Raw genomic sequence first — 16155 nt, 5'->3', positions numbered from 1 at the left:
TCATCCAATTGCCCATGTTGGAGATGTGCCATTGTCTATGCAGGATGGCAAAGTGAAGTACCTTGCAGATGTACTTCATGTTCTGAACATAACAAAGAATCTAGTTTTAGTTGGCCAGATGATTGAGCAGGGTTTGCAGGTTCGGTTTAACCCTGATGGTTGTTATGTTGAAACCTTAAAGACAAGTGCAGGTTGGTTGCAAAAGGCAACAAAGTGGCCAGATGATTGAGCAGGATTTGCAGGTTCGGTTTAACCCTGACAGTTGGCCAGGAACCCAGTCTCATGCTCACACGAAGCATATAGAGGTCCACTACAATTTTGTCAGAGAGAAGGTTTTGGCAGGAGACGTTGACCTTGTTTATGTCAGCACACACAGGATCAAGTCGCTGACATCTTCACCAAAGCATTGGGTACAGAGAAGCTTCGCAGATTCAGGGCTTTGCTTGGTGTACATGAGATGGAGTTAAGCTCGAGGGGGAGTGTTGAGATATCGAGCTCATCTAGTGAGCCTGGGGGATAAGCCCCACACTTACACCACTGGCATGGTTGGTGGGATCATGGGTGATATGCGGCCAGTGGGATGACAGGCTGTGTGGCATGGTTGGTGGGATCATGGGTGATATGCGGCCAGTGGGATGACAGGCTGTGTGACAGCCATTCTAGAGACTGGCATAGTTATAGCGCCAGCTCATTTAGTTGGGCTCATAGTATAGAGAATCCTAGTATGTATTTCGTTGAGTACCTTTTCATATGAGTGTACTCTTATCTTTGTATATGGTGTGTTGAGTGTCGTGTGAAGAAGAAGAAGAAGATTTTCAGCCTCTCACCTTGTGTGTTCTCTTTTAGGGTTTTGTGAGTGTGTGTGTGTGCTTGCAAGAGCTCAAGCTCTCTTCTCCCTTGCATCTTTTCAGACCACTAGATGAGGACTCTCCTGGTCTACTCAAAGACTGTGATTGTTGACTTGCATTCTGTGCAACCACATTTCCACTCACATCAGCCCCACATTCTGTGTAACCACATTTCCACTCACATCAGCCCCAACAGCTTCTTTTTCAGCAGCATACCAGTTGCTCAAAAATTTAGACTAACTACACCATGGATGATAACAGACTTAAATTTAGACTAGCTCCATCATGATCACAATATTTTATGTATATTAGTGTCCATTTCAATGTGATGCATGATGGTCTCTATACATAACCAACTCTTAAATCTTAGATTCTTAACCTCTATATAGTAAGAATCAAATGAGCATTGTCACTTTTACTCTTTTATTATATATATAATTTAATATAATAGCTTAACATAATGACGATCGATTTAACTTCAAGATAGGTGCCAACTTCCAAGGATCAGAGATGTGGCCTTACTTTTATAGTTTGATTATATGTAGTAAGATAATTATAAAACAATGTGTCACCGTGTAAGTCTAGTTGATAGACATTAGAAGTTTATATAAGAGACAAAATGTAATGCTAGTTTATATGATATATAGGGGGATGAGGATGAGAAAGTTGGGGGTAAATAATGGATTTAAAAAAAATTAAGAGTTTATGAAATTTATATTTGTTTACGCATTGATCCAAAGAAATGCACATAATAAAATGTATTTAATTGTAGTGCGTGTATTCTTGCAAGGAGTTGTGGACATATGAAAGTAATGTTTGTTCAACATGTACAAGGCAACCTTAAAATGTGGCTTTCTAAAGCTTAATCTTTGTTGAATTTTTAAAAGTTAACATTTGATGCATATTCAATCTGCACGTTCTCAACAATGAGCTGTTCTAAAAAACGAGCTGTTCTCATAGAGAATATTGTAATGTTGCATGTTATATGTTACATCAAATCATTTTCTCAGTAGCCATTTTCTTAATCCATAGATTTTATGTCACTGCAACAAAGGGTTTGAGAAAAGATACGTTAAGCTTAGCCTAAAACTTGTTCAATTTCTAAGAAAGGCTTCTCAAAGTCAGGGGAGAAGGAAAAATACCTTCTCAAATTTTTAAAACATTAGTTAGATTTACATATAAAGAAAATGATTTTCCAAAATTATAATTCAATCCATTGTGAGAAGGATTGATATAAGGCATAAGTCTCCCCAACATTGCAACAATGCTTGGAAATCATTATTTAATGCATTAACAAAACTTGAAGACTGCATCAATACTATTGCCAAAGTATCATTAAAGCATTGAATCTCATTTAATTTTAATGTAAAAATCAAGCATTGAATTTGATTTAATTTTAAAGTGTCATTCAAGCTTTTGATATGATTTAATTTTAATATAAAAATCACATTAAGAGGGCTTATTAATAAGCGACGAGAGATGTAAAAGCAATTGAGTATGCATATTCAATGATTTATCTCAAAATAAAAATGTCCTTGTTGCACTTTGATGAATGATCTTTTTTCAAATTTCAAGGAAAATCTAAAGAAAATAAAAATTTGACATTTTCCTTTTGTATAGAATTTTGAAAATTGGCCTTTCACCAATGCTTCACCAATGCAAAGCCTTCAAAAGGCCAATTTTGGAAATTGGTGTTTCACCAACACTTCACCAGTGTAAAGTCTTCGAAAAATACTGCAAATAGTTTTGGTAGAATAATATTATTAGCTCTTTAAATCATAATCACATGACCATGTGTTTATAGACATTTGTGCCTAATTGACCCCAGTTTTAAAAACAAAACAAAAGATGTGTTTAAAGATTCAAATTTATATTCTTCCATTGAAGAAGCATGATCTTTATATTTTGCACTCAGTAAACGTTTTCAAATGAAATAAATACTGTCTTCTAAAGAAGCATGATCTTTATATTTTGCACTCAGTAAACTTTTTCAAATGAAATAAATACTTGTTTTTCTAGTAACTTCCTAGGATTTTTTACAATTCAAAATTGGGGTTTGTTTGATTGTATTTGTATGATTAATATAACAATAACATTGTCAATTATTATAACTAATGGACATGACATTAGTGCCACATGCATAATGCATTGGTGGTTAAAACATTTGCCTTTCAATAAATGCATAGATGATCAACTTTTCAAGGTTGTTTAATAAGAGTAAATAGTGTGACTGAAACTCATGCAATGCATTGGCTATAGAAAGACATTTAAAAGTTTCAAACATTTTTAATCTTATGAGATCAATCTATTTTGAAGAGAATTGGTGAGCATCAAATATGTGGTTTAGTTGAACATCTCTTTAATATATCGTGAGATTTATAAATAAATTTTAGGCCCGACAAAATCAAATGGAAGTTTTACCTTGTTAATTAGAGACAAGTAGTAAGGCTTTACTTCTTCCATGTTCACACGAACCTTGCTCTTGCTATACAAATCATATTGGCTGTGCAGAAAATTAAAACAAAATAAAATTTCAAGAACTAAAACATGAAAATTTTATCATATTAAGAAACAAAGGGAAAGTTTTAAAAAAAGTAAAGCATTATTATTTAATCATCAAATTGATTAGAAAAGATTTAAGGATTATATTCTAATAGTGTACATGTAAGCTTCTTACTTGAATTTTTTCAACCAAGGCATCATAGCACGATCAAAATCATTTAAAAATTGTGTGTATGCACCATCTCGATGTAGTGCTAGATGAACGATACGAAAACATAAAAAAAAAAGCTTAATCAGTCAAAATAATTTTCAATGATCTTGCTCTAAAATCAATGTTTTCATGCATGTTTTCTTAGCTGCATGGTACATAATTAGGCATAATTGATTATTAAACTGGCTGCAATTCATTTTCACTCATATCTTGCTCAACATTTTATATCAACATTTTCAAGGAGCACGTAGATTAATTAATGCTCTCTCTTACAATAGAAAGAATGGTATCTGACGATGAAAAGAGCTTGAGGAGGCAAAGTTGTTTGGTTTAGCTTCATGACCTGGACATAATTGCATACGAATTAATGATTTAAAAGCCTTAAATAATTAAAATTTTTAAGGATGGCCATAATTACATACGAATTAATGATCTAAAAGCCTTTAAAAATAATTTATTTTTTATTTTAAGAGTGTTTTGAGTACCTGATACATATACTCATCATGGCTCCATGACATAATTAGCTTGTCTAGCCCACAACCCTCCTCATAAACTCCGTTCTTTGTGTTGAATTGTGAATTATTGTAGTCTGGATTATCCTTAAAGAACTGCACACCATTATTATACATCAAATATATACATAATATAATACAATTTCAATGCATAATTTAGAAACTTGTGCTATAATTATCAAAATTGATTAAGAGAAGTTACGATGAACGATAAAATTTGTATCACATACCTCAGAATGAACTATAGAACTGTCAAATACACAACCTAAGGGAAAAGTATCACCTGTGCATATGTGACACCAAAAATTAATAATAAGTACCATGAGTTAGAAGAAAAATAATGAACTATTGACCCATCAAATGCATAGCCTAGGGGAAAAGTATCACCTATGCATATGCGACACCAAAAATTGATAATAAGCATGCATTGAAAGAAAAATTTATAGTTAACTTATCATAAGATTAAATTTACCAACATGAATTAAGAGAGAATAGTGTAGGAATAAGATCAACCCACCAACAACAGCCCATTGAGGTTCCTCTCCAAATTTGGGATGCAACAGCACCTTTCCCAAGTCTGATGACAAAGAAAGGATGGTAAGTGGCAAATTAATTGAGTTTATAGACAAGAAATTTGTTAATTTAAATTATGAAGCTACCTTTTCAATAATGGCATAGAGGTAGCTTGAGCAAAGGATGTACATATATGAGATTCAAAGCACCATGGCATCTAAATATACTAATTAATTGAGAAAAAAGAGGATTTATGGCATGAGCTAACCCGAGCCTTACCTATGCCCCATTGGGCCATAGCCCAAGTACCCCTGCCTCCAAAGAAGGAGGCACCAGGTTCAAAGAATCTACCCTAGTGGCATCTAAATTTAGTGCACCCACTCTTATATAAAAAAAAACACCCTTATCTCCTAGTGAGCATACACATGTACAAGGTTTGTTTGAATGTTGGCATCTTAATATACTAATTAACCTCTCAAAGGAAAAGGTTTATGGCATAGATGAGTACCATGGATGAGGCCAGTGAGGTGGAACCAGTCCTCATGTGGGTGGTCCTTTCTGATGGCCTCGGCTGTTTGAAGGAGGTGCTCAATCTGTGGCTCGTCGAGGTCGGGGTCGCTCTCGTCCACAAACTCATTTAGCAGCTCACAACACTCCCATATGCCCATGATCCTCTTGTCCAGCTTCAAATGCCTCTCTCTCATCTCAAGGGCCTATAGCACACCAAAAATTCAAGGGCCTACATCTCAAGGACCTACAACACACCAAAAATTCAAGGGCCTACATCTCAAGGACCTACAACACACCAAAAATTCACCTGCTGTTTTTATGATAAGTTATTATACATGTATAGATATGTTACATGCACATCCACTGACGTCAACAAAAATTTATTAAAATATTTTTGTGTTGAGCTTACAAATGAATAGGTCTGATTGATGTGGTTGATCCGGTATAATTCTTCTACACTTGATCTCCTCACGCTTTGAGCATCATAAAGTCTAGAGGGGGGAAATCCCCAAAAAAAAAAATCAAAGAAAATAAACAAAAGTCTCTAAAAAACTAGATCTCCAATACAAGGGATAGATCTTGATGCAATTATATTGAATGTGTTGAATTGGAAAATTAATGCCAATTTTTTTTTTGGGATTGTACTAAAGAGATTTCATTGAAATAATCAATATATGTGTAGTATTATAAAATCTTATCGGTTAATACTACAAATTATGATGGAAGTGCGTAATTAAGCTTAATTAGTGATGGGATCGTGAAGAAGGTTAGCTTGCAAACCTGAAGGCTTGCCCAAATGAGTTTGTTTGTGGGATAACAAAGGCGCCGGTACTGTTGTTATCGATTGCGCATGCTTCATTAATCACGCTCTTTTCTCTATAATTACTGCAGTCTAATGCGGCGATAATTGGCTGCAAGCTATGATTGCTACTATTTTTATTGTCATGATTATCATTGTAAGCGCCCAGCAGGTCGTCGTGATGAGGAAGCGCTTCAATGACATCCACTGCGGCCATGTTGGAGTTAATTTTCCGATTTTCTGCAGGCGCAATTAATTAGCAGTTGATTAATCGAGCCCAATTAGGGTATAGTGTTGTTATGTTGCAAGTATAAAAATCGCTGGAGCGTATCTGCAAAACAAATGCACAGAGCTTGTTAGAAGCGCACAGAAGGATTAATGCATTGACTGCTATACACACACACACACAGAAGGATTAATGCATTGACTGCTACACACACACACACACACAGAGCGCATTATGCAGTGCTTAAGATTGCAGGATTAATGCATTGACTGCTCTACACACACACACACACACACACACACACACACACACACACCGCATTATGCAGTGCTTAAGATTGCAGGATTAATGCATTGACTGCAGCTACACACACTTTTCTAGTGAAAACCATGCTTCTATTAACAATGACTGCAGCTACACACACACACACACACACACACACACACACACACGCACATACACACACACAGAGCGCATTATGCAGTGCTTAAGATTGCAGGGTTTCACCTGGCTGGCTTGTATTGTCGACGAAACACACAGAAAACCAGAGAGCACGAGAGAGAGAGAGAGAGAGAGCACGAGAGAGAGAGAGAGAGAGAGCCTGAGGAGAAAAAAAAGCATGAGATGAGATGAGGCGAGATGCAATCCCAACGACTTTATATTCTCCTTGCAGTTTTGCAAATTGCCCGTTTAAAAATTAATATGAAAATGCAAAAAATGTCACATCATCCTAGTCATGTTGATCACGTTTGAATTGGTCCACGTGGGATTGCACCTGCCGCCCCGATCCGAGTCATCAGCTCCAGCTTTTTCAACAAAAAAGGTGTAAGGTAGTGTAAGGTAGTGTATGTGTGTGTGTGTGTGTTTGTTGTGGTGTTCATCTCAAAAACAAAACGACGAAATTTACTCCTTTTGCAAAGAAGAAAAAATTATTTTAAGAAAACACTTACACCCTTCGTCTCACATTTCAAAAAATAATTATCACATAACATTTTCCAAACTTAAAGGTTTTCTGGTTAGTGGGAGGGTGGATTACTCCATCGGCTCTCACAACCAACCCCTGTCGCGTAGCTCATTTGGCATCGAACCCGGACCCGCATATAATGGGACCCAACCATTCTACCACTAGACTATGTGGCCGTGGGCAAATTTTAAGGTTTTCTTCTCCTACAACCTCTTACATTTTTGGAGGTTTTGAGCTTGTTTTAGAGAAAACACCATAATCATAGCAATAAATATCTGGTTTTTGATCCTTGATAATAAAGGGAGACTCCAAATTTTTACTAGAAATTAGGAAGCAATACACTACACACTTTCTCTTCATTTTTCATGAAGCCTGAAAATTGATGAAAATAATCGTATTTTTTGACAAAACGACACTGTTTTTTAGTTTTCATGAACGACGACAATCCCTTTGAAAGATGCTCTCAATGGGCCATTTTGGATAACCTAAGAAAACCATTTCTTGAACACTACCAAGAAGCCTAGATTTCCCTTGTGCATTGTGCTCCAAAATGTATCTTTTTCTTCCAACCAATAACAATAAAAGGGCATTCTAAAAGGTAACTAAAATTTAGCACTCAAAAATAGATATAATGTTGGGACTATTATGTTTTGCATAAAGAAAAGGACAATGCCATTTCAACCATGATTTCTTGATTTTAATTTAAAAAAATGAATTAAATTTTATCTTTTTCCAGCACTAGTGTGATCTTGATAGTTTAACACCTACATCATGTCATTAGTATTATTACACACGCCTCATAAGAGCCCATTTCCATGTCAATTGATCGAGCCTAGCTTGCCAAGATAATTGCACCATTTTTATTCACATCCTCTCCCAAGGATAGTCATTCATAAATCTCCCTATAGTGAGCCTTTTGAGGAGAAAACTTTATCCCAAGGGTCCAATCAACACTCCTAGAAGGATTATATATAGCGAGCCAAATTAACTTGGCTAAAACCACTTAATGCAACTTGGCCATGTTTTGGCATAATTAGAGTTTTGCCTTGAGAATTTATGGCATTTATGAGGATGAGAGATTTCGATTACAATAAGTTTGAATGAATTTCACCAAGCTTACTAGGTCCATGGAAAAAATGGCATGATAGGGCTTTCACATAGGATTCATGGAGAAAATCATGGAACTTGGCCTCACCTTACAAAATAAATGAAACTACACCACAATTTGATGCTTGGCCTTGTTGTAGTGTGGGTAACTACATGTGAAATAATATAAAAAGCTTGATTTATAGCTGATGTGTAGGAAGAGGAAATATACTAGATGCTAGACACAAATGCTACAAAAAGCGCAAGTCACACATTGAATCGGTATTCTTATTAACACTTGATAAGGCATAATTGATTAAATTATGCATATAGATAATTTGGACATGGGAACCTTACCTTAGTTTAATAACCCTTTTACACAATGGAGGAGCATTAAAGGAAACTTGGCCTCCCCTTTTATAGCTATGTAAAATGGGTCAAGTTATAAAATGATTTCAAAACTTAGCCACATCACTTCGAAATTAACATCCAAGTTTGTGAATAAAATTGATGCATGGGTATGCAAAAAATTAAACTTTGATGCTTACACAACTAAATTAACTCGACCATGGGGTATGTCACTAATGAAAGCATTCTAGTAGACCACATAGTTGTGCACATTTATTCTAGGTGTGTGCATCATGGCTTGTAGCATTTTGTATGGTGATGAGAAGGAAATTCATAACTAGTTAAAGTCATTGGCCTGAATGCTCCTCTAATTTAAACGTATGCAATCTAGTTAGCACTTCAAGCAAGGCCAAGCATGCTTATGTGTGGGAATACATTGCTTTTAGAAAATATTTCAATATGACTATAGGAAAAAAATGCTTGGAAATCTAAACATCACATGCCCAACCATTTTGCAAATGAATATTGGTGTCCAAAGCCTTGATTTTTTTTGAGAAATGGAAAGATTGGGAGGTTAATTTTTGAAGAAATATCACAAGCCTCCAAAAACAAAAATACATCATGAGGCTATTTTTGTGCTACTCTAAATCAATTTGGATCACCAAGCAAATCTTTCCTTGATTTCTTCTTCTTCTTCTTCTTCTTCTTCTTCTTCTTCTTCTCTCTCTCTCTCTCTCTCTATTCCCCTTGTACCCACCATATTTGCCACCCACAATGAGTGTCAACCAACCAGTAAGCCTCTAAAATGGAACTTATGAAAGCCAACAAAATCATAAGAGTATAATTGTTGGGACTATCACTAAAAATATCCACAAGGTACACAAACTTTGGATTGGTATTTTACCTCAAAAAAAGGAATCAAATCTTGAGGGATAGTTAAGCAAGAAAGTCTTGCATTTGAGTGTAGCTATGTGCATTGAGAACCAATAATACAAAGTATATATCTATGCAAGAAAATAGAGAAAACACTTGTAGAATTTGATCAATTTGATAGTTGAAATGCACAAAATAAGTAAAAATAGATTTAAGTAACACCAAATGTTTCTCAAATAATGGAGGCATACATTAGTGAGAAGTACAACGTTTCTCAAATGGATGCATACATTAGTGAGAAGTATAACCTATAAATTTTCTTATCTATGAAGATTTTATTATGGGGGTAAAGGGGCTTCTACCTTTCATGCACCTGATCACCAATTTTTCTTGGTTATGCACATAAGACTCAAGGCTAGCGGCTATTTCGTATGCCATTTCTACCACCAAAAAGCTATGGCCACTAATGAGGAAAGTTGAAAACCTTCACTTTCTTGAGAGATGGAGCACGAGAATGTCATCTATGTCCTCCAAAATCCATTGTAGGAATGGAGCACAATAATCTCATCCATTTTCTCCAAGTTTTGTCAAAAATCAAGAAATTTAAAGGTCATAAACTCGTAAATGAATCACTTCCCAAAGAGTACTATATGTTCAATGTGAGTAAGGCATATGCCAATATAAGTATAAAAGTACTTTCCACAATAGAACACTCTAAAAAGAAAGAAGAAAAGATGCCTCAAAAGCTTTCCCTAATTTATGCTTAAAAATACTTGTCTTTGTATATTTAACTCCTTATGCTAGTTTATGAGTGCACTCAAATAAAGGTCACATCACACATAAGGCTCGTCCCTTTTTGGAATTATCACATGTATTATAACCCCACTTTTAGGATGGCAACTAAAGCATGTAAGATAGACTCACTTTTAGGATGGCCACTAAAAAAAATGTGTTATAGAGTCACTTTGTGATGGCCACTAAAAAATATGTTATGAACTCACTTTTAGGATGACCACTAAAAAATATGTAAGATAACATGGGATTTTAATGGAAGGGGTCTTATTTTATTAGAGAGTTACTAAACTCATACATTCATATATTTTCATTAGCTTAAAATTTACAAAAGGAGTTATCTAAGTTGTAAAAATCTATAACTATACAATTTTACAAACACCTTTTGAACGCACATGCTTTATGGATTTTTGTTATAATGAGGTATCAAATCCCCCTAGCCCAATAACTCACTTTATCAATTGCACCTCACTTTTTCTTGTGCACTCTCCCTACCTTAGAATAGACTACCAGTAGTATATATCCTTACATATATCTCATCAACATTAGTATATAGCCTTACATATATCTCATTAACATTGTTATATAGCCTTACATATATCTCATCAACTTAGTATATAGCCTTACATATATCTCATCAACATTAGTATATAGCCTTACATATATCTCATCAACATTATTATATAGCCTTACATATATCTCATAAACTATGTCATAAATCTAGCACATGGGAAAATATTTAAACCAATAAAATGCATTAGCAAAACTGGCAATGTGCAAATCTAAAACTTATTTCCTTATGCTTATAGATAGTCTTTCTTGCACATCTAAAACTTTTTTCCTTATACTTATATATAGTCTTTCTAATCACTAAACCTTAGATTGAGTGGGAGGGATTGGGAACACTTACTTATGTGTAATATACCACATGATCTTAACAAAAGGAGTCCTATTTTTTGGTGGCTTTACAATAAATTTACATATAAGAATAGTTTTTACATTTAAAAAAGTTTGAATTATTATACAAAATGAATAGTTTTATCATATCAAAATTTTCAAAAGGTGTGTGCCTATATTATACAATTGGTTAAGTAGGGGTTATGATCCCTTAAAGTATAATGATGATTCTAATTACATAGTGATGCATCCCACTCCCACTCCCCCCCCCAACCATTTAACGGGCCTTCCACCATGAGGCCTAGAGCATAGTGGGGTGGCATGCGTGTGTCATGCGGTCCAGAAAGCATGTGAAGCATATGTGAAAGTGGGCATCAACTTGAAAGGTTATGAAATTCCGGGACATGAAGAGGAATGTAGAAGGCTAAGTATGGACTTGCCACCATCAGCTAGGAAGAGGGGTGACTCTTGATGAAAATTCACCTCTCTCGCCTTGTGATTCGGGGTTTTATGCATATCTCTAAGAAATCAGAGGAGGATATAACATCTAAATGCCTCTACTTTCAAGCTTGGAAATTAAAGGTTGGGATAATTCAGTGCACTTGAGTTTTTATTTTATAATTATTTATAATTGCACTAGACACAACAAAGTAAGAAAATTCAGTGTAAATGGTCCTCACTTAGATTATTTAGAACTAAGAAATATTGTAAATTTACAAGGATACAATATTTTACATGTGTCAATTTTGGGTAAAATAAAGTGCTTGAAGGACTAAAAGCTTCAAAACATGTGATTGGTAGGCTTATAAAGATCTATGTATGTTTGTTTGCTTAAAAATCATGTCACCCAACATTAAGTTTAATAACCTTTAAACCTTAACTTTGGAAATCTATTTTGCTTGTGAATTGAGTCTAATAGTGGCCACACCTATGTGATGGAGGTTGAAAAGGAGGCAAACTTAGGTTACACATGAACATCGACACAAAAGTGTGACAACATGCTTTGACAAGCCTTATAATCTTGTTACTACTAACTTACATGACCAAAGCTCAAACTACGACCATGTGATGTTGTATAGCATTGTTACTGGCCACACCATCCCTCTCTTAGTGCAATGGACAATGCTTACCTTAACTTGTCGTGGGGAACTTCTTAGTGGGGAACTTCTCAGTATCTAAGCTCGTATCTTTGTAGACTCCAAGCTATACTAGTGGTAGCTAGCTCCACTCTCTCTCACTCCTCTACTCTCACACTCAAGAATACAAGCATAAAAGGAACATGAACCAAGCATATAGCTCTCTCTCCTCTCAACACTCTCTCTCACACCATAGACACAAGAGAGCAAGGAGATAAGACTAGACTTAACTGTCCCTTGAATTATGAGAATGTTGTTATTTATACAAGTGTCCCTTATTCACACTTAGATTCCCAAAACTTAATGAAAGTTTTGGCATAAAGGGGGATTGTCCCTTGTATTATCAGAATGTTGTCATTTTTACAACTAGCCCTTATTCACACTTAGGTGCCCAAAACTTAATGAAAGATGAATTAAAAGATTACAAGATACATAGTTTTGTGGCATTAACAAAACGGCCATTCTCATAATTACAACCTTTATATATAGTGTTATTTCATGAAACTTATTATGGTATCTCTTTTATGTAATGGAGAGATGCTAACATCCCCCTACCAGATGGAGATTCCATCCTCATAATCTATTGTCTCGTAGAGCTTGCTATCCCAGATATTCCTTATAGGCAGCTCTTTCTTGTCTAGAGGACATGAATGGTTTGGCATAGAAAGTAGAGTGACCTCCAGAAGTTTGTGTTAATCATATCCTCAAATGTTACATACATGTATAAGAGCAGGCAATGGAGTCGATGATGTTAGTAAATTATTTTGTTATCCGAGGGCCCTTTTTGTTGAGGTAAAAGCAAATGCCTTCCCTATTGTAGTTGTGGACATAATCATCTTGAATGTCAATCAAAAGGATGATTAGCTTGAAGAACCTGATAGTAGTAACTCCTATGGCAAGATCGGGGATCGCTTGCTATTAATCCCATTTTGGATTAACAAGCATGATCCTCAATTGAGGACATTAATAAGTGTCATGAAACGGCACTATAAAAGTTGTACATTATGAGATATTGGCCACCCAAGTCCTGGTAAGTGAGTTTTGGGGTCCCAAGTGTGAATAAGGGACAAATGTATATAAGGCATTTTCTCATAAAATGAAAAGACACAATCCCCTTTGTGCTATAGAGAGCTCTCCCTTGTGTCTTGAGAGAGATTGAAGGAGTGAGAGCATTCTAGCATTGTGCCTCTTTCATGCTTGTGTGATTCATGCTTGAGTGAGAAAGTGAGAGAGAGAGAGTGTTTGCCTTATATGTGACGGTGCGAGTGACTCTATGGTGACAGAGTGGAGGTGGACCTTGGAGGTTGGAGCTTAACAAGTGAGCTTGGAGGCCTTAAGGGACTCAAGTTCGAAGCATTGGTAAGTACCCTACGATAGTTGTGATCTATTGCTCATCCTTTAGGTGAATGTGTAGAGTTCCCTCTTGGAGGTGTGGTAGCCCATAACATTTTTGGCGCCATTGCCGGGGAAACACCTTTGTTTCTTCCATCCTCTTAGAGTTTTAGCTCCCATTGCATAGGATTCATTATTGCCCTTGCATTCTGGTAGTGCATTGTGTGGAAAATGAATGGATAAGATGTGTGTGGTAGGAAGAAATTGTGAGAAATTGGTTGTGATGTTGTGTATGTTGGTGGTGGAGTGGTTTTAGGATAAAGCTTCACTATTTGTTCTTGTTAATTTTGATATTCGCATCATTGAAAACACCAACGTGAATGAGCAGGTTGGTGTTTAGTTTTCTTTCTTTTTCAAAAATTCATAAAAATAAAAAACATAAGGGACCATTGACTGTGTCAAGAACTTGCATTTCATTCCTTAGGAGTGGCACAATCGATTTGCTATCAATTGGATAAGTATTACGCACCCAAAATCAATTGGATAAGTATTATGTACACAATCGATTTGCTATCAATTGGATAAGTATTACGCACCCAAAATCACAAACTTTCGATGCAAAAATTTCCACATGAACTTTGTAGAAAAATCGTTCACGCCGTGAACCATTTCCTACAATTTCACGCCGCAAATCGCTCAAGAAATTAGTGCCGCCAATTAACGTTGAAAATCACAGGATTGCCTTGCCAAAAATAGATAACCTTATCCTGACACCTCTAACACCGTGAAGTCTGCCAAAATTTTTGAGCACGTGAAAGTTCAGTGTAAAGCATTTAGGACGTGAAACATTCTGAAGTTGTTCATGGCGTGAAACCCTTCCTCGTTCAAGACGTGAACCCTTTTGAAATTGTTCATGGTGTGAAACCCTTTTGTGTTCACGACGTGAAAAGCTCTCTGCAGATTCACGGGTTGGCTAAATCCAATGATTAGACAGACCAAGGCCACAAGGGTCGGTTAAGGAGGGCAGCCTATATCAAAAAGAGGGGATCTAACCCGAAAGGCAAAATTTTTTAAGCACGTGAAAGTGCAGGATAACGTTCATGCCATGAACCATTTCCTGCAATTGCACGCCATGAACCATTCTCTGCAGTTTCATGGCTTCTGAAATAAAGCGATAGAATCGGAAGCAAAATCAAATTGGGTTGACAAATAGCTTATCAAATCGTACATACATGCACTTAAGATCTAGAAAACTCATCGACGATCTTACGCCTGACAATAGTGCATCGAATCACCTAGGATCTTCCTATCAAAGAAGTGTGGGATTAGGACATTCTGCAAAAGCACACACCTGAGTGTTTTAAGAAACCTGACCACCACTGAAACTAGTAGTGAAGAGTTCATGGAAGAAGGGCTGAGATACGCTGGGTTTGGGGAAGAGGAGAAACCACCCTCCCCAACCATGTCCAGTGGTATCATTGATATCACCTGGGGATTTTTTGGTCTCCAAACTAGTCATGATGAAGAACCGCGCAATCTGTGGGCATGGGTCTGTCAACCATCACTAGACTTAGTCCACGACAAGAAGTGCCATTCCAAACGTCAAATTCTAGGCTGTCGAATACTGGCACCCCCCGAATAAGACGAGACATAGAAAGTGCAGCTAGGACGGGTCAAATATTCTTCCCCACCACCGAGGAAGTAGAGAGTATGTAATACCATCTGTCATAATCACCTACCCCTAGTTGTATGGCCAGTTGGATAAGGTACAAACCTTACTATGAGGATGAGGTTCGAGCATTGGAGGCTAGTGGATTCATGCTACAAAAGGGGCTATGCCAACAAGCAAATGATGTGCCCATCGGTCAACAAAGTATAGAAGTGGCATATCGGATATGATAGCATCCAAGAGAATAGATTCTACAATTTCAAACACAACTACGATCTTTGAGCATTTGGTCATCAAGACCGGACAGATGGAAGTGTTTGTAATAATTGAGATCAAGGAATCCCTACTACCCAATGAAAAATACCTGGTGACTATGGGAAAGAATCCATCATGCACATGTTCTTATTTTCAAATTAGGGTAGAGGCTGTAGACCATATTGTGCATGTAAGCACCTTTATTTTGTATCTTTGCGTATTTTTGGGTTAGATGTGAGCCATAATATGTTTATACATCAACTCACTCTAAAAAAGAAGGACCTAATGAGAATTTTCAATAGCAGAGCAGGAGAATAATCTAAAAAAGAACTTATATTGTTGATGACATTGTACTGTAGTTTTGAAAAGGTCCTTCATTTTGCGATAATAAAATTTCCTTTTTATCATGGTTTGATCAACTCTCTAATAAGGTCTATTTACTTTTGGTTTTTTAAATATTTCAGCAGGACAATCAATATGGTTGTATGTCAATGGGCTGGAATATGTTCATTTATTATTTCAAGGTCTTCTCAATTATGATGTCTACATAGATTTCCTTGAATATATTACTTATTCATGCAATTCCTTTTTTTACACATAGAACTTAGTCATGCATCTACTTTTCTAAATTTAGGAAATATCCATGCATCTACTTTTCTAAATTTAGGGAATATCCATGCAA

General features: G+C 36.1%; 1 protein-coding gene across 3 annotated transcripts; it reads right to left on the bottom strand.

The window, feature by feature from the left end:
- Positions 1-2278: 2278 nt before the first annotated feature.
- LOC147624469 (inositol oxygenase 1-like) lies at positions 2279-6752 on the bottom strand. Of its 3 annotated transcripts, XM_086819970.1 has the most exons (11): positions 6629-6752; positions 5877-6226; positions 5506-5587; positions 5095-5299; positions 4591-4650; positions 4304-4356; positions 4047-4169; positions 3835-3904; positions 3526-3604; positions 3270-3351; positions 2279-2582 (listed from the first exon to the last, which is right to left on the bottom strand). In XM_086819970.1, exons 2-11 carry the CDS (start codon positions 6110-6112, stop codon positions 2556-2558), a joined length of 1017 nt encoding a protein of 338 aa, XP_086676096.1. In that variant the 5' UTR covers positions 6113-6226; positions 6629-6752; the 3' UTR covers positions 2279-2555. The 3 variants fall into 3 exon arrangements, with proteins under 3 accessions (XP_086676096.1, XP_086676095.1, XP_086676094.1); XM_086819969.1 differs by lacking the exon at positions 2279-2582 and having other exon boundaries at positions 3145-3351; positions 4047-4160; XM_086819968.1 differs by lacking the exon at positions 2279-2582 and having other exon boundaries at positions 3153-3351.
- Between the last annotated feature and the right edge of the window lie 9403 nt (positions 6753-16155).

The sequence above is a fragment of the Cibotium barometz genome, chromosome 25 (assembly GCF_041138505.1).
Source record: "Cibotium barometz isolate CiBa-2024 chromosome 25, ASM4113850v1, whole genome shotgun sequence".
In the NCBI taxonomy this organism is placed as follows: domain Eukaryota; kingdom Viridiplantae; phylum Streptophyta; class Polypodiopsida; order Cyatheales; family Cibotiaceae; genus Cibotium; species Cibotium barometz.
Note: the sequence above shows the minus strand (reverse complement) of the source record. Positions and strands in the feature narration are given on the sequence as shown.